Below are 24,451 nucleotides of genomic sequence, written 5' to 3' on the forward strand. Positions count from 1 at the left end.
AAGTCAAGTTATCAGCTGATTGAAGCCCATTATGACATGTTATAAAATCAGAAATTAAACAGAACGTTCTTAAATTGAAGGTACATACGAATATTTGAAATTCCTTGGATAATTCCAAGAAAAACTCCCATAAACATGGATCCACAAATACTGGTTGTTGAAGTTTAAAATTTTTTTTTCGAGTGTTTTCTCTTAGCATCTGCACTTCACAAGATATTCAACTGAAATTTGGCATAGATATTCTTATTTACAGTTTACTTACTGACTATTTTAGAAAACGATATGCCCTTGTTATTTGATGATTTATCTCTTGTGCTAACACGTAAAATTTGGTGCATGCACGAAGGTGCTCCAGCTCGTTTTCAATTATGACTTGAATGAATATTTGAACGAAAATGATGAAACAGGTGAATTGGACAGTGTGGAGCTGTGTCATGGCCCGCCAGATACCCAGATTTGTATATTTTAGATTTTTTTCATGGGGCCATTTTTGAATCCTTAAGGTACATAACGCCAGTGAATACCGTTGATAAAACAAGAAAAATAAAATAATAAGCGCGTTTGATGCGGTACCTAAGAAACATTCCGGAAGTTATTGAAATTTATGTCATCTATGTCAAAAAGCACAGAAGTTCAATAAGAGTAGGTGCAGGGCATTTTTTTCATTTGGCATAGTCCAGTTCTTTGTTATAATTTTTTTTTTGTTATGAAACATTTTTGAGTTTATGTTTTTTGTAATCCTACTTTTTTATAAGAGTGTATCGAATCTTTATGTATCATTGCTTCAGATCTTTTTTCTCGAAATCAGTTGCAGATACGACAAAACTACAAGAAAACAAGAAAAATTAGAACTAGGTCAAAGTTTCTTTTTACATTTTGTTGAAATACCAGTTTTTCATAAAAAAAAGATATAAATAAAGGAAAAGAGCGGGCAGAAAAATTATTATCCTGTAAAGTTTCAATCGAAATTGGCATATTACGTGCTGTAAACCCTATAATATATTGAAATATCTATGCCAAACTCCAGGTAAATATCTTGTGAAATACAGATGATATGGAAAAAAATTAACTTCAAATCCATGTATCTTGAAAACAAAGCGTTTGGTGATCCATATACATATATTATATGACTTTTTTTATTATCAGAGGAATATCTCGATTCGGTTTGTACAAATTAAGAAACACCCAGTGAAATAGCGAGAAAGCCTCAAAAAGGATCAACTAAATCAAATTTTCTTCACACCAAAGCTCATTAATTACATTTTCTGAAGACAGTTTACTGTTTTTAGGGTTTCGAATTTACCCTTTTTCTCATTAATGTTGTAAGCAATATATAAGAGAAAAAGGGTGGTAGATATATTCTGTTATCCAGAGTTAATGGTGCAATTTAATCACAAAAATGGAATTATGTGGGCCACTTACGTAACAAAAAATTGGGGGGATACACAAAATAATCAATATTTATGTAACATGTCGTTAAGTATATCTCAAAGTGATTTCGGTTCACTTCTGGCCTTCGAAAGGGTTGAAAACTCAACTTCGGTTAGAAAAAAAATTGAAAAATGCAGATAGGTATTATGATAATAATATTTATTGTCAAATTTTCTGGGCTCAATCGTAATTTCTTTATTGTTTCTTGATTTTTCAATTTCAATATTTCCAATTATTTTAGAATTGGGGAACAATAAATCGAAGATAATGAAAATTGGTCAAGCCTTTTTTGAGATATAAATGTTTTACTTTCGTCGAGTTTTCGAAAAATGAATTTTTCAATATTTGATTTTCTGATTTTGAGCTCTTAAAGTTTATGTTATTTCTTGGCTTTCAAAGACGAATTTGTAATTCAATCAAAATTATATATTTCATCGAGAAATATATCAAGAACCAAGGAAAACTCTGATTATATAATACGTTCCTATATGTATAGCGGAATGGACTTGCGATATCAAAATTCAAAAGTAGGTAGTAGAACCCTATTCAACGTATTTTATTAGTCAGGTCTTAAACCGTTAAGGTGAGTACCTAGCAAAGGTGTACATCGTCCCGTTTCAGAATGCTCAGATCTAGTTTTGATTACGAAAGAACCGAAACCTTACTGTAGGAGATATTGAAGAAACAGTCTACCCCTCAGTATTCCCAGTCAGAAAAAACTGTAACGTTTTCTTAATGGACGAATCCAGTTTTGAAAATGACTACGAATGTTTTTATGGAGGGCTCGCCAAGGTACGTCCAATTTATGTCTTTTTGACTAGGCATGAGGGTAAGAAGTTATTGTTGAATAATTTCTTTTCAACCACCGGTATTTTATCGAGACTTATTGAATGCTTGAAGTTTCGAAACCAGACAGGTTCTAATGGAAAATATTATGCGTTTTAATTCCCAGCAAATGAAGTTTGACTTGGCTTCGATGCTACTTTTTTCAGTTAGGAAGAAAGAGTTATCAATCAGAAAATGAATAAATTCAATAAGTATGCCTAATTTATATATATATACATTATATTATTTATATACATGTAAAGAAAATTTAATTAAAATGAAAATCAATATGAAAAATTATACCAAACTTTAAGTGGAAATGAATGTTGAAAAGTCCTTTTTTTAAAAACTATGCATTTCAATGCATATTAATGAAGAGTCTGACCGCATCAAAGGGAAATTTACTTTCGGTGAATTCGCTCGAATTTTTTATATGTTGTATAGAACTCGTGATGCTGAATAAAAGTCTTCATTGCATCACAGCTCTAAATTCAACCATTTGGATTATATAGGGTGCGAAAAATAACTTTTCTAAGGTTTCGAATGGCCAAATCGAGTATGCATCGATTGACCGATAGTTCATAGAACTGATTAAAGTCCACTATAGAGAAAAATGATTCATGCACGCACAGAAGATATACAGGGTAATTTCTAAGATATCAAGTTCTTCGGTGATTTCCTAAAAATTTGGCGGTGGAATTTTATTCATTTTCAGATATTTTGTGGGATATCAGTATCAATTGGGATTGATGATGTTAACATCTCACTTGACTATTGCTTGGAGATACCTCGAAGATGAAGCATATATTACTTATAACTGAAATGAAAATAACTATCGTTAACATCATTTGGCCTATTGTCCATTTCTCAATGAGAAGGTTTAAAAATGCATTGAAATAATATTCAGCAGTTCTCAACCTGTCAACTGACAGGTTGTAGTATACCTACACAATATTGTAAACATGCATTTCTCTCAATTCTCTCAGTAATTATATGAATGATTTATTGTTGTCAGTAGACAATAGAATCAGGTGGGCACTTCTATATGTTCACTTTGGAGTTGCTCAAATTATTTGCCTCCTAGATTATTATTTTAATGTCTAAGAAAGTATGAGGCGGTAATTCTAATAGGATTTGCAAAAACAGTATATATGGAAATCATTATGTAATACAAAACTCCGCTTGTGTTCCCATATAATTATGGAAATTTTACATTCTCAAGAAACGCTTCAAAGGTTTTCAGTGTTCAGTAAAAAAAATATAAATTAATTTATTCGAAACTGGGGAAATAACTAGGTACCTGCTTATCTTGATGTGACTGAAACTAATAAAGCTCAACGTGTCTAGAAATAAATTAGATTCATATTTGCAGTTATTTAATGAAAGTCTACCTCTCAACATTTATAGTCTGGTGAACCGAAATTTATTGCCATTTTTATGCTTGGTCGTGGGCTATCAAAAAAGGGGTAATACCCTGTGGAATATTGCTTATGATTTCCATACCCCCAATTAATGTCTATGGTTGAGCCTAATATGGTATAATTGGGTATATTTAACGTTTCTTAGGTTCTTATATAAATAATTCAATAGGTCACGGAAGCCAACTCTAACGGGGTGAATTTTTATATGCATAATCATTAAATAGCTACCTACCGGTGCAATATAATATGGAGAATATTCAAGCTGATCCGAACTGAGAAATGAAAAAGGATTTTTCTGATTAAGTCAACCTAATGAGAGAAATGTTTCATTCGGAAAGATATATTCAGGAAGATAACAGAACATCTCTTTCTCAATCTCTGACTTTGAACTATGATCACTATTCGACTATTCTTCAACTAATCGAGTGAAAGATTTCAACAAATTTTGTTCGTTTGATCACCCCATTGATTTCAGTTAAAATCTTTGATTTAACGAGATGTTTACACCTACTGGTGTATCCACTCACTCTTGAAAGATTTAAGATGAAAATGGAAACTTTTGAAGGAACCAACCTTCTTGAGTTTTAAGGAGTTTGCTGGAACTTCTCTTATCAGCGTTCAACTATCGATTTCGTCTTGTTTAGCAATCATTGAAATGTACTTTTTATCGGTATAACTGATTTTTTATCTTCTGAGGAAGTAACTATCATATTCGAAGGTTCTTGTCATCGGCATCCACCAAAATATTCTGTGCCTTATCAATAAATTTCAGAGCTTCATTTCTTGTCAGAATTGGAGTTTCTTGACTGATATTACTTCGATCCTTGCTTCAAATATTGACCCACTTATGGTAATTATCTATTTTAATATTGTCTTCTTTACCATTGAATAATTGGATCATAAAACTCGGAGAAAATGTTTCAGAGAGATCGGTAAAGTATCCGAGCAATATATTCCACACAGTTTTATGCTATCTACTCCAGAAAACTTTGGTACTTTTTGTCATAGACTTTTCGTGACTTTTTTGGCAATAACTTATCTAATTCATTTTTTGCTTATTCAGAAATTGTCTTCTATTTCTTCAATGTTTGCGTTCGAAGTTTGAGAGCCTTTTTCTATAAACGATAGTGCGTCTTATGAAAAATTGATATACGTTCGATATATGATTATTAAATTAAAATCATATTTCAAATTTGTGGATCTAGTAATTAACTAGAATTACATCAATGTTTGTGCCTATGTATCTCGGTCTTCAAGAGATCTATCTAGATCTACTTAATGCCTTTGATACATAAATAACTATGTAGCAGTTTTTGCTTCATTGCATTTCTTGTGATCATGCTTCTCATATTTTCCTTATTGTTTTACATAGAGTTTTTATATGTGAAAATCCTTTGATTTATATAGAATTCTGTCAGGATTCGTTCCTTAAAAGTGCTGTTATAACTCTCTTGCACATGCCTTGAATCTCTGAATAGCCATCCAATAGATTGATGACTGTTAATACCCGCATTTCCATTCTTCTCGACAAAGGAACATCATTATTTCAACCCCTTCCATCAATCTATATCTCCCAGATCAATTCTCGTGCAAGTAAACAATTCGAAAATGTAGACATCACTGCAACATCAACAATTTTCCAATTTGCATTGTATTCGGAATGACTAGGTACTTCAGGCATCATTTGTCAAACGGGTCTTTATGCAAGCTCCGCAGGGATTCTTCACAGCTATCATTAACTTGAATGAATAGATGAAAGTAGAAGTGAGGACAGCTCCTATTCTCCCATCTGGCTTTGAAGAGTTGAACATCTCTCAGAAACTAGTTCAAGGAGAGAATCTTCCGGTGTCTAGCGGAAGTAGCTAAGAAGTCGGAGACTTTTCGCACTCTATTGAAAGTCTCGAATATTTGGTGAGAACAAGGTACAAGGTTATTGTTAAAAAAACTGCAACATACTTGGAATTCCAATTGAATGTATCTTCAGAAACGGTTTTTTTATTGTCGAAACGGAGCATATCAGTGACGGCTCGTGCCCTCGAGATGTGGGTCGGCCACACACACACACACATATATATATATATATATATATATATATATATATATATATATATATATATATGTGTGTGTGTGTGGCCGACCCACATCTCGAGGGCACGAGCCGTCACTGATATGCTATATATATATATATATATATATATATGATATATATATATATATATATATATATATATATATATATATATATATATATATATATTTTTTTTAAATTCACACTAGCGTGGTTATATATATATATATATATATATATATATATATATATATATATATATATATATATATATATATGTATATATATATATATATAAATATATATAAATTTTCCCACACCCCTTATCATACTTATAACTATATAAATGAATATATATAAACAAATAGATTTCCACGTCACCCAAGAGGACGGGTTGGTTTTTTGTTTTTAATGGGAAACCTCACCTAGAATAGCCCTATTATAACCCAATATAAAAATGTAGTTCTCAAATCAATGAAAACTGAAATAAAATGAAACTCTTGAAAAAACAGAAATAATAAAATATTCAATTATCAACATAAAATATATATTTGAATAAACATAGAGAAAACCTCTCACGAAAACATATAAATAAATGTATAAAATATAAAAAAAACTTATAAAGACCACAAAAAATATTGTGGAAATGACCGCATGTATTCTGGTCGAAAATGTATGAGCTTGCTTACCCTTTATTCATTTTTATAGATCAAATCAATTCGACGATCTTTCTTTGTCGCGAAGTCATCAATTATTTTCTCGAAAAAATGTTTCCTCTGGCTAGTTCTTTAACTAAACCTCTTTCGATTGATATCAGTGCCATGTTATTTAAACGGTCTTGAGACATCATGTTCCTACTGAAAGATTTTATTCTTTTGAGCGCTGAAAAATTTCTTTCTACTGACGCGGATGTTGGTGGCAGGGACAAAATCATACAAAATAACTTATATAATTCAGGAACATCGGAAACAATATTATTTGAGAAAATGAATTCCGTAATACCATTCAGCATATTTGAATCTCCGAAGATAGCATTGTCCCAGTACATGATCAGAAAATCAAAAGCTAACTACTATCGAACGGCATAAATAAGTTTTTTTCTGATTAAGACGTTATATCCCATAATCAACCATTCATTTGAATATATTTATTATATTTTCATGATCTGAAAATCAATAGCTACTATCGAACGGCATAAATAAGTTATTTTCTGATTAGGACATAATGTCTCATAATTAACCATTCATTTAATTATCAAATATTTCAAATAAACTGTAAAAAGTTGCTGCTTGACGCTCTGCAATAGGATAACCGGCCAGCCGACCCTGTGTATTGGGAAGCGACCTTACATCGAGTTGTTGTGCCGTTCTACTGAGTGGTCGTATTCTGGGCGTATGTCGTAGTATCTTTTCCTTTACATAGCGCTCTCGGTAGCGCTGGTTCCGCCATCGGCTCTCGGCCGACCTAACGTGATGAGATGCTTTCAGTGATATTTCAGGAGTTGCAATTGTATAATTGTAACATTTGTGTTACATTTCAGACCTAATGTTACGGTGTTACGTACAATTCTGGAATAACTTGTTTGGGGTGATGTTACGAAAAGTAACCATTTACGATTGTGGTTTGTTATAATTTATGAAAGGGAATAACAACGCTGGATGCTTTGGAAATCGAATATTAGGTGGGTCCGAAAGAAAATATTGGCCGGTATAAGTTATATTTTCCTGTTCTGAGTGGAAATATTCATTACCGAGGGAATTTGGATATCGAAATCGATAACTCCGATTGAGTTTGAATGAATTGAATATCTAGAACTATTTTCTATTTCCTGATAATTTTTGGGTCGGCCCGGCCGACCCTGCCGACCCTGACGAGCCGTCACTGGAGCATATGTTTCTTAAATACGAACTATCGACTGTGTTTGTTCAAGTTACAATTCCACCTTCACAAACGTCAAGAAACATTCTATTGCGTGTAGACATCTGCTTGGGGGTCTTGCAGATAAGATCAGTTACAGCTGATTTCAAAACATAGGGAAATAAAGCGCCATTTAAACTTTGCTTCCTATCAACATGTGTTGAGTACTGTAGTAGGTGGATGAATAGATCACTTCAGAAAAAGGGTTGGCTAACGTTTCTTCTCAAGGAGTGACATGTGCAAAAAAAATTGCAAATAGGTTTTGGTTCGACATTCTGTGCTATTCAGATATGTCTAGTTTTTTGTGTGTAATCCAAGGAGCAAAACTATGAGGTACCTATACTTTCTTTGGAAAAGCACATAACTGACTCTTGTTTTATTCAAAAACAAAAGTTTGCAGAACTTGACAATATCAAATTTATTAAAAAATGTCTATTAACTTGAATTGTACTTGAAACAATAATGAAAGAAACAAATCCTGCAGCTAAGGTTGTTTACTATTCTGTATAAAATTTCGGGCTAACTTTGTATTTGGACTAGTGTATAATTTTTTTTCATATAACTTACTAGACCTGTTTTGGATTTTCATAAATCAAAAGTTCAAAACTGTATAAAATCTGAATAGAGAAAAGATTGATTCTAATGAAATATAATATTTAAATTTAGATATTTCGATATTGAAATTCAATCAATTTCCACGTTAGTTCGATTTTCACGAAAGGTTAGACTAATATCATTTTCGGAAACAAATTGTCAGTCTAAGAAAATCATTCGATTCTAGTTGGTAATAATGTAAATTCAAATATTGTTCAAAAAGTTGGTTGTCGAACCGAGGTACTCTCACTTTCTGTCAATATTTATAGATTTCGCAAAATTTTGTTTATTTTGGAATGATGTCAGTTGACAATAACTAATTCAAGAGAAAAAATGTTCACTTACCTTCAATAATATCCTCAAAAAAGGCAAAAATTCACATATCAAATCACTGCAAGTAAATCACGTAACTGTTCGGTAGAAGGGTTGCTAACGTCACTAGAATTCCCGCGAATCCAACAAACATAACCTCAAACTCTGGCAAACGAACGGACTGTCTGATATGAAAAGGCTCGCAACTGCAGAAGTTGTCTCCAACTCGTTCCACAAGTGTCTGGTGACTGCGACTGGGCCTACCTGGGGAAGGTACCTCTACCTGGCCAACCTCTATGTGCATTTGTCTTCGCACCCCACGAACGGCGCCCCTACGGATGGTTGAAGGCCACATACATACCGGGCTTAACACTCCATATCGTAATCCCCCTCTTTTTATCGGTCTAATCCAGTTTTTATGCGATTTTCTTGGCCGCAATCAAATTTAGGAGGAATTTATGAGATGCCCAAGACACGCTTCGGGACCTCCCCTGGCGAGGGGTACTTAAGCAAAAATTTATACCACTTTGATCGGAAGGAGATTAGTTTTTCGAATTTGAAAAAAAAATTGGGAAATCTGTTTTGGTATTTTTTCACGATAAGGTCGACTACTGATGATTAACGATAACTCTCGAACGGAAAGACCATAAAACTTGAAATTTTCAAGGTTGAGTTCGTTTAGGAGCTAAATCCGTATTTTGTAAATATGGCCTTTCAATGTTGTTCAGATAATTTTAAAACTATATCTTTGATTGAGATGCAATTTCGCATTTATATGTGAAATAATAATCTCAAGCTTCACTGGAGATTTCATGTCGATCAGGTCACCAAAATCAGAAAAAAATCGAAAAGAATACGAAATGAATTTTCAAATTTGTGGATCTAGTAATTAACTAGATCTAGAACTAAATTAAAGTTTGTATGCACCACGGGTTTTAAGAGATCTCTCTTGATCTACTTAATGCTCTTGATACATAAATAACTATCCCCCTCTTTTTATCGGTTTAATCGAGTTTTTATGCGATTTTCTTGGCCGCATTCAAATTTAGGAGGAATTTATGAGATGCCCAAGACACACTTCGGGACTTCCCCTGGCGAGGGGTACTTAAGCAAAAATTTATATCACTTCGATCGAAAGGAAATTAGCTTTTCGAATTAAAAAAAAAATTGGGAAATCTGTTTTGGTATTTTTTCACTATAAGGTCGACTACTGATGATTATGTTCGTCCGGCCGCAAAATCGATAACTCTCGAACGGAAAGACCAAAAAACTTGAAATTTTCAAGTTTAAGTTCGTTTAGGGTCTAAATCCAACTGAAAGTTCCGTAAATATGGCCTTTCAATGTTGTTCACATAATTTTAAAACTATATCTCTGATTGAGATACAATTTCGCATTTATATGTGAAATAATAATCTCAAGCTTCACTGGAGATTTCATGTCGATCAGGTCACCAAAATCAGAAAAAAATCGAAAAGAATACGAAATGAATTTTCAAATTTGTGGATCTAGTAATTAACTAGTATGACACAAAAGTTTGTATGCATCACGGGTTTTAAGGCATCTATCTTGATCTACTGAATGCTCTTGATACATAAATAACTATACCCCTCTTTTTATCGGTCTAATCCAGTTTTATGTGATTTTCTTGGCCGCAATCAAATTTAGGAGGAATTTATGAGATGCCCAAGACACGCTTCGGGACCTCCCCTGGCGAGGGGTACTTAAGCAAAAATTTATATCACTTTGATCGGAAGGAGATTAGGTTTTGGAATTTAAAAGAAAAATTGGGAAATCTGTTTTGGTATTTTTTCACGATAAGGACGACTACTGATGATTATATTCGTCCGGCCGCAAAAACGATAACTCTCGAACGGAAAGACCAAAAAACTTGAAATTTTCAAGTTTGAGTTCGTTAAGGGGCTAAATCCGACTGGAGGTTCCGTAAATATGGCCTTTTAATTTTGATCAGATAATTTTAAAACTATATCTTTGATTGAGATAAAATTTCGCAGTTATATGTGATATAATAATCTCAAGCTTCATTGAAAATTTCATGTCGATTAGGTCACCAAAATCAGAGAAAATTCGAAAAGAGTACGAAAAATGTCATTATAGATATATATCTAAAAAGAATTTAAGGTTTTCTGCAAAACTTTTGAGCTTATTACATCATTAGAACTATGAAATCAAGAAGATTGTTGGAAAAGATATACCGAATTTTTCCGTGACAACAGATCCAATCGATGCAAAATTTCATTTTGATTGCGTCACCAGAACCATTAAAAAAAACCAATTCAACTAGAATAGCAAAAAAATAGGAAGAGTAATAAATGGATGGACCATATGTAATTTTCAGTAAGCAAATTTTGTCCCCATGAACTATCAAATTTGACATGAAGCGCGCGGAAACATATCAGTGATACCATATTTCACTCAATTCGCGAGTTGAGAGGTCAATCAGAGTCAGGAATTATGGATAATCTGCAGCTCCTCATTGGGTCATCTATAGCGTGAAATAGTTGATAGAAATATTCATTATGAATAATTACAATCCATCATGTTATTTGGGAGGTCTACTTGCAATTTTTGTTAGAGGTTAGATCTGCTGAGATGTGTGACCTAGGTATATAGACAATAACATAATTAACGAAATCAAAATAAACTACTTCCATGCTATCTTTTTAATTGATTTACATGTTTCGTGGAAATGAGATATAAGATTTTATAAATAATAACCACTATATTCGAGCAAAATCTAACCGTATACTAATCGACGATTGAATCAGATTGAAATCTCATTCAATATACATGGTGTTTCCTAAACATGCGGCAAAAATTCAGGGGGTTGTTCCTTGGATTATTCTAAGAATATTTTGTCCTTTGATGATTTTTGAAAAACCTATTTGTTTCGAAGATATAGGGGAAACAAAATTTCAGATAATAACATTTTATTATGAAAAATTACATGAAAATTCAACTCAACCTACAAAAACTGTTGAAAATTACCACCTCTAGCCAGCATACAAGCATCCAATCTTCTCCTCATTGACTGCCGAACCCTTTCAAAAACACCAGGATCATTTCTTATTAAGTTACACCCAGCAATGATCCGATTTCGCAAGTCTTCCACATTTTCTACTGGAGTGGTATAAACTAATGATTTTAGATGGCCCCATAGGAAATAATCTAAGGGGTTTAAGTCCGGGGAACGAGCAGGCCATAAATGAGGTCCACCTCTTCCAATCCAGCGATCTCCGTATGTTAATGTTAAAAACTCACGAGCAACCAAACTAAAATGCGCTGGTGCACCATCGTGCATAAACCACATTGCATGTCTTATTGCCAATGGTACATCCTCCAAAAACAGAGGTAACGTTTGTTCTAAAAAGTTGCGATACACGTCCCCGGTAAGTCTTTCTGGTAAAAATATCGGCCCTATTAGGCAGTCACCCACAATACCAATACATCACAAAACGAATTCAAATGAAAACCGTGTTTAATCTGTATTCCTTTACCATCTGCACTTATCAATTTTTAGTCAAAAAACTGGCCGTTTTTAGTAATTGGAATGTTGTTAAACAAATTTAAAAATAAATTGTACCTACTTAGTAAACACAGTGCGGTACGCATTTTTATTTAAACTATTATTAATTTTAAAAATATGAAAAATGTTGTTCGCCCTGTATCTTCGAAACAAAGAGGTTTTTCAAAAATCATCCAAGGACAAAACATGCTTAAAATAGTCCAAGGAACAACCCCCTGAATTTTTGCCGCATGTTTAGGAAACACCCTGTATATTTATGTATTAATAAGAATAATAATTGAGATGATATTGATTGAAGTCACTATCAATCAAAATATAAAATTAAAATTTCTGAGAGTGTTTTCATTCTGTAAATAATTTGCATATTCATTTCACCGAAGAGTAAGAGAGAGATATTATATAAATTTTTCTGTTAATGGGAGTTTAACTCTGTGAGCAGAATCATCCTTCATTACTTTCATGAAATAGACTGTGAAAATAAAGAATTTTATTCAAAAATACATAAAATTGGAAACATGTTCACGGGAGTATTCACTCTCAATTATTTATTCGATTTATAAGCTGTTTTATTGAATGGTGTAGTTTTGTATAATTTTCACTTCTCTTTCGATAAATATAATATTGTTTTTCAGTTGAAATTGTATCTCTCGGCAAATTAATACAAATATTTTAATATTTAATATATCCAGAATAAAAACTCAAGACCACGGAAAGTTATCCCCCAAGCAATTTCCCGCTCAAAATATTTTGATAGTTTTATTATAGGTCTTCAGAAATAAAATATGAATATATATTTCCACGTCTTTACGATATAAATCTCAGCCAACCTACCTCCGTCCGATGTAAGATATGTATCCAACCCTCTCACATAGGGTTGAACCGACGACCAGCGCGAAAGATCAAAAACTAGATTAATAGACCACATCCGAAGCTCCATACAATCGAGCGTAATAAGCGTAATTGACAGAATCCCGGGGCGTGCTCTACAAGTTCGCATAATATTCGTAACAATGACACTTTTGAGGAGTGAGAACCACCCCACTAATAACGTGTACTTGATGCATGAACGCTCAAATAACTACTTCAGTAAACATGTTATTGTATTTATTACGTCTGGTGATGAACTGCCCATTTCTTTCAAGGGTGAAGAAGTTAATGAGGTGATTCAGGGAAGACCCAAAGTTGTGCACTTTAATCTGCATTCCCCAAGATTGGTATCAGATGAATGACCCTTTTTCAGCAAGGGTGTGGAATTTCACAGGAATATGTTTGGTTTGGCAGGTTTGTCTTTTTGAAGATAAGAGGATTCTTCTTGTTTTAACTGGAATTGCAACAGAAGCGTCCAAATGTTAGTAAACACTTTTATTTATTCGTTAGCTCGGTTTCGTGAATATTTTAGCGCTGGTAATTTAAAAAATTAATGATGTTCAGCTTTATGAGGAAAAATCTGAGTAATAATTCGTAGTGTCCTGTCCCGAGCTAAAAATCCTTGAAGATACCTACGTGAGGTGTAGACTAAACGTCAGGTGAAAAACCGATAAGACTACGGCTAGATAGTACAGAAAGCCTGTTAATTTTAAATTATTCTATTTTGCAACCTTCTACTTCATTTGTAATTTACACGGATATACCAAAATACTATGAATTGAACATTATAAGAAAGGTATATCTTTTTCATTTTTTTAAAGATTTCATCCTTTAAACGATCCAATGACGCCATATAATAATCGCTGTTGATGGTCTAGCCCTTTTGGAGATGATCAATGATATTATAACGAGCGTTCATTAAAATTCGTGGTCAAGAGTTCCGTGGAGAAATTGGAGTTAATTTTCTGTGGGTGTGGGTGTGGGTAGCGCTTAGCTTGTACCATATTCTTCCCATATTCGAACAAATGTTAGTAATATGGTACTCGTTGTCACAGAAAATTAACTCGCACAGCACTCTTGACCACGAATTTTAATGAACGTTCGTTACCTTGCGCATCCCAGAATACTGCTGCCATAACCTTGCCAGCTGACTGTTGTGTCTTTCCTAGCTTTGAATTCGGTTCATCGTGTGCAGTCCACTCAGCCATTGTCACATTTCGACGCAAAAATTCAGTTTATGCCACTTAAACAGCTTCAAACACTGCTCAAAATCATTAACTCGTTGTTACTTTTGATCGATTGTGATCTCGCGCGACACCCATTTTGCACAAAGCTTCCTCATGTACAAATATTCGGGAATGATATGATATACACGTTTAGATGATATCTTCACATGTCTGCTATCTCGATCAACTTCACTTTACGGTCATTCAAAATTATTCTGTGCACTTTGTTAATTTTTTCGTCGGTGACAGCCTCTTTTGGGCGTCCTCTGCGTTCGCCGTCTTCGGTGGTCATTCCACCACGTTTAAACTTAGCATACCAATCAATGATGGTTGAATTTCCTGGTGCAAACCCCGGAAACTCTTCATCAAGCCAAGATTTTGCTTCAACAGTATTTTTCCCTTCAAAAAGCAATATTCTATCAACACACGAAATTCTTTTTTTTCCATCTGTTTTCAAATAACAAAAGTAGCTACACTCACAACGCAATATCTCACAAACTAATGGTCGGACTGCTGCCAAATTTTGACATGTATCGTTTGAAGGTTGGTACTAACTATAAATCATTTAATACTAGCACCACCATCTATGCATCAGGCAGGGGACCTTTCAATTGGCCTAATATGTTTCGCAGAGAAACAATTGTTTTTTATGTAGGTAATTGAAAAGAACAAATAGAATTACAGCCATTTAATGTCGATTCAAATGAATTTCCATTCAGTAAACACCGTGTCATGAACTTATACCTACTGAATGTAAATACCTTTTTCAATTGTAGCTTGTGCAATTTAATGCCATTTGGGATTCTTTTGGGGATTCATGAAGAAGAATTCATAGTTATTAATTACTCTTTTTCTCCAATAACAAAATTTCTCAGATTGATAAAACTATGAAACTATGTTATTTGTTATTGAGGTTAATGAAAATTAATAGTATATTATTCAACTAGCGGTAATGTAGATCATAACTCACGCAGATGAAGTTTGCAGCACGAGCCGCAGGCGAGTGCGGTAATTCATCAAGTGAGTTATGACCATTACCGCAAGTTGAATACTATACTTTATCTACGACTATATCAATAAATACTAAAAAAAAATACAGACGTAGTATATAGACAGAAGGAACGGGAAATAAACATATGTGCTCGATCCCGAGTACAAGAGAGATGGAAACTTAGTATCACCAATCACAATCGAACTAGCTTCGGCTAGCTCGAATCCAGTGCAGAGTACAGACATAGAACTTTATTGAAAAACCTTAATAGTTGCCTATAAAAATGCATTAAAATAAAAAAAAAACATTCCCTGTAAACGATGACTTAATGATCTTACTGCTACACCAATCTTGAAAAGGTTTTCAAACTCCTTTATATTTTTTTCGGGAAAGTAATTCTGTATGGTAACATAAGCTGTTTGTCTTTTGGAAATGTATACCTATATAATATTTCATCTTCACTATCTGAGTTAATCGTTTTCAGCAAAACATTCATAATAATTAAATATCAACTTAATTTGAAAACGTCAAAATTATTAAAGTGACATTCCCTCGGACATTCCTCCCCTCAATAACAATAATGGAATGTTCCCTTTTGGCCAATCGAATAGAAGCAGAGAAGTATAGAAGCACAGATCCATATTTTCCGATTTATTATAGTGAGTTATAGTAGTGATTATTATTATAACTCACGCTGTTTGTTAATAGATACTATTAATTGCTCAAAAGCAGTTGAATAATGAATATATAATTCAATAGGAGTAGATGAAAGTCTTTTATTTATAAAACTCCAGAAATTGTACAACCAGCTGAGGCAGAAACATAAACATAATAATATCAAAAACGTCGAAATCAAAAAAAGGCAAATTCATTTTTCGTGAATGTTCTGCTAACCTATTACTCTCACTATTAATAATTTAATGTCATATAGAAATGAAATTGTTCTATGAAAATATGAAATTAATAAATTTGACATGGGTTAAATGGTCATTATTACCTCTAAATGTTCATCGGGAATAAGGTTATCTTTATTGGTTCATCACATAGTCTTCTATTCTTGAGAGAGATAACGAATGAACATAGTGAAAATGAAGAAATAATTGAATTATTTCATTAATTTTCTAAGGCATCCTCGATTCTCCAAAGGAAGACAAATATAGTTCATTAAATGCTCCAGCCATCTAATTCTACTGCCGGAGGCTATACGGTCTCCTGACTTAACATCTGCGCTAATGTTACCCAAGTAAAGATAAATAAGGATGAAACGATCCTCATGACTTGGGTTCCTTCTAATTACACACCTATTTTTCGGACCTTATGCCAGCAGACTGAAGACCGTTCATGGTCATTTACATGAATAGAGCTAATTGAACTTGAGAAAGATATAACAGATCAGTCAAAGAGTCAATCGTTAAATATACAGAGTTCAATTAAAGTGGCATGATTGAGTTCTCATTCAATACATATTTATGTATTAATTAGAATATTTATGTATTAATGAGAATATTAATTAAAATTTATGAAATATTGATTAAAGTCACCATCAATCAAAATATAAAATTGAAATTTTTAAGATTGTAACAATGATTTGCATATCCATTTCACCGAAGAGTAGGAGAGATAATATATGACTTTCTCTGATGATGGGATGTTAACTCTTTGAACACAATCATCCTTCATTAATTTAATGAAATAGACTGTGAACATGAAGAATTGTTTCAAAAAATACAAAAATTGGAAACATACTTGAGTATTCATCCTCAATTATTTATTCGGTTCATAAGCTGTTTTATTGAATTGTATAATTTTGAATAATTTTCACTTTTCGTTTGTTAAATGTAATGTCGCTTTATCAGTTGAAATTGTATCTCTTGGCAAATAAATACAAATATGTATTAAATATTAGTAATTGAACTCGAGAAAGATTTAACAGATCACACAAAGAGTCAATCGTAAAATATACAGAGTTCAATTAAAGTGGCATAATTGAGTTGGTTCAGTTATGAGTTAGCAACCGATGCAGAGTTAACGAAATAATTTTATCGTTTCAAGGGGATTTCATACTTTGGGTAACTTTGGAGTTTAACAAGAGTGTGGGTATCAACATTTCATTCGAAAATTTAATATCGGGCTTCTCAAAACTTTAATCGACCTACCAACTTGTTGATTGTAGTTTGAAATCTGTGGTAACTCCAATAATCAACTCAAATTAAGCATAGAAATTATCGTAACTAAGATGTCGGGAAATATTGTGCTCGCACCCACTCTCGAATTAGTTTAAAATTGAACTGGTGACTTTTGAAGGGACCGCCCTTTTTGGATTTGCCAGTGCTTAACTTGATTGCCATATCATTTTCTATTTCTCTCACAGAAAATTCTGCTGTCGTTTCCATTGAAATGGAAATATTGCATTATTCAGCGTCTTCTAAGAAAAGAAATGAAAGTTATTCGTTATCGTTTCCATGAAAATAAGGCCATTTCCTTAAACAGCGCCCCCTACGTGACAAAAGGGAACTACCGCTAATCCCGAATCAGAATTAAATTAATCACCCTTTTACAGATATAGAGGAGAGTTGATGCTTTAAAATGGAACACCCTATATATTATTTGATTCAATTAAACAATAGAATTAAATCTAGAAATCAATGAAAAATATTCATATTTAAGGTGAAATAATGAAGTCGAAAATCTCAATATCTTTGGAACGGATAACATTTTGCAATAACCGGAAACGGAATGCTTTTCGAAAAACCTGTGGCTGAAAAACTGAGTTGAAAAATATAGGGTGTCCCAATTGAATACAAACAAATCTCCTCTAGAACGCCAGGTGAGTCCTGTGATGTTGAGTATTATACATAAAAATCACTAAAAAAACGTTTCATCATCATTCAAAAACACCCTGATACTCGAAAACGAATCAAAATATCTATGATCTACTTTCCGATATTATTTCGAAAAAAAAAGATCAAGGGATATTTTTCTCTCAGTCTTATACTTCTCGAGCTGCTTTCAGTGAGCATCGAATTTGGGACACCCTGTACTGTGAGTAGCTGAGTTTTAGGGAGCAAATTATGAGAAGGAATCTTGCTATACCTATTACCAGAGTACTTTTTCATTTCGAACAACATTCCGTCAAAATCTTGGACATAAATTCTGAGAAAATAAAAATTTCACAAAGTATTAAATGTTTCATCTGAAGTTTGGCATGAAAATTTATGGAATTACCAAGAGTAATTGAGTTCCAATACAATAAAACACTATTTCTCAAATAAATGAGATCAGTATTGGGATTTCTGAATTTCCAGGAACATCGTGTGGATTTTGACTTTACAACGAACTTAAACGAAATATATAATGACATCTCAAGACTGTTTCAAGTTGCTGAATATTTTCTTTCAAAATTTGTTCACAAATGGCCGGAAGAAAGGAATTGAACTTTAAGACGAATTTTGAGTCAACCTGATCATTATTTTCTTAGAATTGGAAAGTCACATCAGACATTTGAACAAAATAACAGAAATGAAAAATAACAATTGTTAATTTTGTTACTAATAATAATTACAGTCATTTATTGCATTTTACTCATTCCAATAACTAAAAGTTAAAATGAAATAAAAAAATAAATTTTCATTGAATATTTTTTAAATTTATCATTCCCACAATTTTCCAGTATGTAAGTACATCATACTGCAAAAATTCTACTACAATTACGGACAACCAATTTGCCGGATGTCATCCCCAAATAGAAAACGCGCAAAATAACAAAAATCAACAACTCCCACTCTGAGTGAAATGAAATCAACCATTCTTTTCAATCAGAACAATCTACTTCCACTACAGAGATATATATCATTCAATTTGTTCTCTTTCAACGGAACCGTTTCATTAATGTAATTCAATTTGATACATAAAACAGCCACATGCTCTATCGGCTTCGTCCACGGGGTCAAAAGTCGCATATGGTACGAATTTTCATGGTCCAACTAAGTGAAACTTTACCAGTATTTTACGGGGTTTTTCGACCGTGAACAATATGAAACTGCTAATTTCGTATTCATCGCGATATGGTTTGATTGGCGTTGAAAAAACTATCACTTTATACATGTACGTTACCGCTGTGTACACTGCGCCTACTCAAGAGATAAGAATCATTGGAGGGAGACAGAACTTGCTCATTTGTGTTTTCTTGGGTGGCACGAGGGTGTTATAGGTGACATGTTACATTTGGGGTGTACTTTTTGATGTGTTCCATAAATATCAACGGTTACTTAAATTTAAATATGTGCTACAATATAAAATTTGGTAAATAGGAACATACTAGACAAATCGGTGAATATGTAAATTCAAACTGAAAATTAATTAAAGAAACAAAGAAATATATAGATAAATCAATTGGTTCGATAAATCGACATAGATGACTGTGCAGAATAAATATTTACAATTAAAATAAAAACAAAAATTTTGGAATATGTTTTGAAAAACTAAAAAAATACATCAAATATACTTTGAATTCTGCTAATGGAACAACCCTAATATAAAACTTGTTCGTTGAAAATATACGGAAGAGAAAAACTGATAGCGTAGGTCAACTAGGTAAAATATGATTCAATTAGTTAGCGCATTAGGATTTTTAAGAGGAATAAAACAAACATCACTTAGCTTTAATGTTTTCACTCTATTCAAGAGGCTAGACTAACTGCACTTATGTTTCAAAAATTATATCGTCCACTACAGGTTGATGGTAAGAGCAAACCTCATCAGTCTACATAATCACGAGGTTTTCGCACATTTGAGGCTGTATTTCATGAATAACATTGTTCTTTTTTTGTTTGGGGAACCAGCGCTCAAAAATGAACCATGATGGCTTAACATCATTCTTAGGTGAAGGAAATTCATTCATGCGACCTTGGAGATCACATGAAATATGTTTATATGAAATATGATATAAATTTGCCTGCAACTTTCGAATCCCACAAAATATGTATGACCAAATTATGTTGAAAAATTGCCAAATTCTTTCTTTATTTCAAAAAATTTTCGTTAGAATGCATGCGCTAGTTTTGTTTCAGCAGATTTCGATTTGAAAGGGAAAAGAAGCAAAAAGAGTAAAGTAATGAGTTAAATATTTTTTTTATTGCAATTAATCTCAAAACATCAGTGAAGAATGTATTGAAAAATTATGTTTGAAATGACCTCCACCATTCCTTATACATACAAGCACGTGCCCTCTTTCTCGTTTTTTCAGTTGTTACTATACGCCTGAAATTTACTTTTAATCTTCTAGTTGTTTCGTCTATTCTAACGGAGTTAGATCCGGAATTTTCGCTGGCCACGAAAATAATTTGGTCAACGTAAAAATAATCGACGAAAAATGAAGTACGGTGAGAAATCTTTCAAAAATCAAAAAACTCAAATACCTCGTAAACTGTTGAATTTTGGTTGTCACTTAATATAGCTCGAACGACATCAAATGGGTCATATACTAACACGTCCACCAAGGTTCACGTCTAATTTGGAAACACCCTGTATAAATATAGCCAGTTAATTTATCTAGATGTTGGGTTCTGAAATACGGCATGAGTGCAGAATATTATACATTACAAACTAAATTTCAACCTGGTTGAATTTGTTGATAAAGAGTTATTTTCTCAAAATTATTGGATTTTCTATGGTTCTGCTGAAGCAATTAATATGAATTCGTATTCGAGATTTTGGACGTTGATGGGAAATGAAAGTTTCAAACTCCGCGTAAATATCGAAAATTCGGGAAGATAATTGCAAAAGAAAATACCAATATTTCCGTTATTACAGATCTGACCGAATCCAAATTTTGCGTGTATACAGTGCGCGTCAAAATTATGGAACAAATTCATTTTCTCAGAAGAAAAATATTTGGCAACACAATCCTGAAACAATCAATTTTTGTTTCACTTTTATCAAATTTTATGCATTTTTGAAGAATTTTAGTTGCAGCCTGTGCCATGCCCATCAACCCTCTAAATTTTTTGAAGAGGGAAAGTGGGTCATGTGGTACTTTTTTGGCAAAGTCTTTGTATCTTCTTTACAGGCGTGCAGAAATTTTCAAGAAAAAATTTTTTTGAAAAATTAGTTCGAAGAGGTTTTCAGTATGTGCACTTTGTCATGGCTCATTTACTTTAAGGCGATGGTACCTGATGAAATTTGTCACCGAATGGAAGTCGACCATTACAGTTTCGTTCATGCACAACTTTCAAGCCCCTCACATGAAAAATTAGTATGTGTGAAATACTGCGCTTCAGTTATGATCTTAAGTAGGTATGTTATTAGTTTAATTTAACTTATCTTGTAATGCACAATCATTCCCCGGGTGGTACATTAATGAAGAAAAAAAATTTCCAATGTCACTCCATTTTTTTTCTCCATTAATCGTAGGTGTTGAAAGTTGTGCATGAACACAACTGTAACTGTAATGGTCGACTTTCATTCGGTGACATCAGTCAAATTTCGTCTCGAAGTCCTCATACTGAAAACCTCTATGAACAAGAAAAAAAAATTTTTTTCTTGAAAGTTTCTACACGCCTGTAAAGAAGATATAAAGACCTTGCCAAAAAAACTACCACATGACCCACATTCCCTATTCAAAAAATTTAGAGGGTTGATGGGGATGGCACAGAGTGCAACAAAAATCCTTCAAAAAGGCATGAAAATTTGGTAAAAGTGAAACAAAAATTGACTTGTTTCAGGATTTTGTTGCCAAATATTTTTATTCTGCAAAATGAATTTGTTCCATAATTTTGACGCGCACTTTATAAAGAATAACAATTCCAAGCTTTGTGGAAAATTTCGTATAAATGAAGGCGTCGGAACCATAGAAACTGCAAGCAGAGCAGCTTTTTAGCGCTCATTTATTAATTCGCTTATTCTGCCCTTGGAGACCAGATTCATCGTTCCATAACGAACACTAATTCAACTCTGTAATTTCCATCAGGACCGTCCTTCGAAATACTCGAACGTAATTCCATCAAACCGTTTAATTTGGACCGGATAAAAGATGGGCAGAGTCGTTTGCGAAACATCCGAGCCATATACGGAAATGTATTGGCTCGTGCATGGTTTCTTGTTCAGCCGTCTAGATGTTTTTCAAAGAGTCTGGTATGGATCCGACGCAGCCAACGAACCACTTACCACAAAGAAATTTCGGTGGCAAAGGTGGCTGACTTGGGAGTCTTTGGCGCTCTTGGTCTGCAACTTTGGAGTGGTACGCATCATCTTTTGTGCGCCTCACAATAAGCGAGCTGCAGACTGGCATCAAGGGCGACTGTTATGCAAGAAACCAGGTGTTTTTATATTGATTCGCCATAACGCACTGTTAGATTTCTGTTGAAAGCCGGATAAAATTGAGGGGTACAATGCATGCGAAGGAATTTGGAGCATATCTTCGGGAACTTTCCCTGTTTTTGAACGAATCTCGCTTCGGGGCGACAGTAACTTCCGAGCCCTTTTGTCTCATTTCAATAATTTCTGGTGATTCTGTTCAGATCGGTGGATTTATTGAAAAGAGGGAGAATGAAAATCGTTCCGGATTAAGACTTGAAAGACGCTTCGATCATAATTCAGGTAAATAACTTCTTTTGGGATTCACGCATATATCTTCTATTTCCTGTACGATCGGCGTTGCGAATTGCTGAGGAGAGGGCGGATTTCCGCTAACGGATTCGTTTTTATACAGGGTGTTCTCAAATTAAAACCTTCGATAGAAGTGTAAGTATCACTGATTTGCTGTCGATTCAGCCATACCTATATATTTCGATAATTGAAAAGCAACAGTTTCCGAGATATTTGAGTTCTTGTGTTTTTTAAGAAATGGCTTACCTTACTTCATTTTTCGTCAATTTTTTCTACGTTAACAAAGTTTCATTCAAATTTTGGATTAGTTTCATCAGAAAAGTATATGATATGTATGAAAAAAGCAGAACTATTTTGCATTAGATGTTGAAAAAGTATCAGTATGACTTGAAAGATGATATATGAAGAAAAAATAGAAAATTTCTAATATAAATCTACCTGCAACTTTCGAATTCCTCAATGTTTGACAAAATTATTCCGAAAACTTACCAAACTCCTTCTTTATTTACTATAAAAGTTTTCGTTAGAATGCGAGCACTAGTTTTGTTTCAGCAGATTTTGATTTGAAAGGGGAAAGAAACAAAGGTGGAGAATAATGAATTATATATTTTTTTATTGCAATTAAACTCAAAATTTCACTAGAAAATGTACTCATAAATTATGCTCGAAATAACCTCCACATTTCCTTAATCCTTATACAAGCACGTGCCCTCTTTCTTATTTCTTCAGTTATTATGACTATCCGATTGAAATTTACTCTCGAAATCTTCGTCTATTAAAACGGTGTTAGATCCAGACTTCTCGCTGGCCACGAAATTAATCCAAAATTATAATCAAATTTGGTCAACGAAGAGAAAATTGACAAAAAATTGAGTGAAGTGAGAAATGTTTTAAAAATCACAAAACTCAAATATCTCGTTAACTGTTTTTTGTTATCAGTAAATTTCAGTTCAATAACTGTGGCGTCAGATAGAACAACATTTTTCATGAAAAAAAGTTCATATTAACATATATCCAACATGCTTTATTTTCGAGATACAGTTTGTTGAAGTAAAAAACAGAATTTTACTTAAAACTCTAGTATTATTACATTCGTTGTTTTAATTTTTAGATATTGAAGTCTAGATAATGTAGTGTTTTAATAATCTCCTTCCAAAATTATCCAGTGTCTTTTTTCGAGAAAATCATTCCATGTCTGAAATCAACAGGGTTAACTCAATGAAAAAGTCTCTTATTATTTTCAAAGCGGTATGAATAAAGAATTACAAACTAAAAACTCTTCTAATATTATGAAAAGTTCAAAATTAAATCTAACTAACTTTTCTAGGGGAAATTTGAACAATTTATTTTTGTAGATAGCATTTGATTTGTACTCGATTATCTCTAAAACGGTACATTCTTTGAAAAAATTTAGGAGATCTTTTCATTCAGTGAAACCCTATTGATTTCAGAAATGGAATAATTTCCTCGAAAAAAAGAAAATGGTGTAGATTTTCATACCTAAAATTCAAACCTAAAAATTTAAACAATGAATATAATAATACTAGAATTATGAGTATATTGTTTGAGTTATCATAAACAGAATTCTTGTTTTCATATCAACATCAACTGGTATTTTCATTATTCTGCCTACTTTTAAGTCAAAAATG

The 24,451-nt window shown here is 33.1% G+C and overlaps 2 protein-coding genes across 5 annotated transcripts in view; one reads left to right on the forward strand and one right to left on the reverse strand.

Moving 5' to 3' along the window:
- Positions 1-8,820, reverse strand: part of LOC123674614 — a 77,167-nt gene extending 68,347 nt beyond the window's left edge. For all 3 annotated transcript variants that reach the window (XM_045609543.1, XM_045609544.1, XM_045609546.1), the window contains exon 1: positions 8,602-8,820. The gene's annotated coding sequence lies outside the window, so the exon portion shown is untranslated. The remainder of the gene's footprint in view (positions 1-8,601) is intronic.
- The window catches only part of LOC123674615 (paired mesoderm homeobox protein 2-like), a 97,506-nt gene that overhangs the window by 25,725 nt on the left and 47,330 nt on the right, over positions 1-24,451 (forward strand). The window contains exon 2 of one of the 2 annotated variants that reach the window (XM_045609548.1): positions 13,256-13,461. The exons of the other annotated variant lie outside the window; for it this stretch is intronic. Within the exon in view, the coding sequence (XP_045465504.1) occupies positions 13,335-13,461 (127 nt within the window). The 5' untranslated portion in view covers positions 13,256-13,334. The remainder of the gene's footprint in view (positions 1-13,255; positions 13,462-24,451) is intronic. 2 annotated transcript variants of the gene reach the window in all.

The sequence above is a fragment of the Harmonia axyridis genome, chromosome 3, assembly GCF_914767665.1.
Source record: "Harmonia axyridis chromosome 3, icHarAxyr1.1, whole genome shotgun sequence".
Taxonomy (NCBI): Eukaryota; Metazoa; Arthropoda; class Insecta; order Coleoptera; family Coccinellidae; genus Harmonia; species Harmonia axyridis.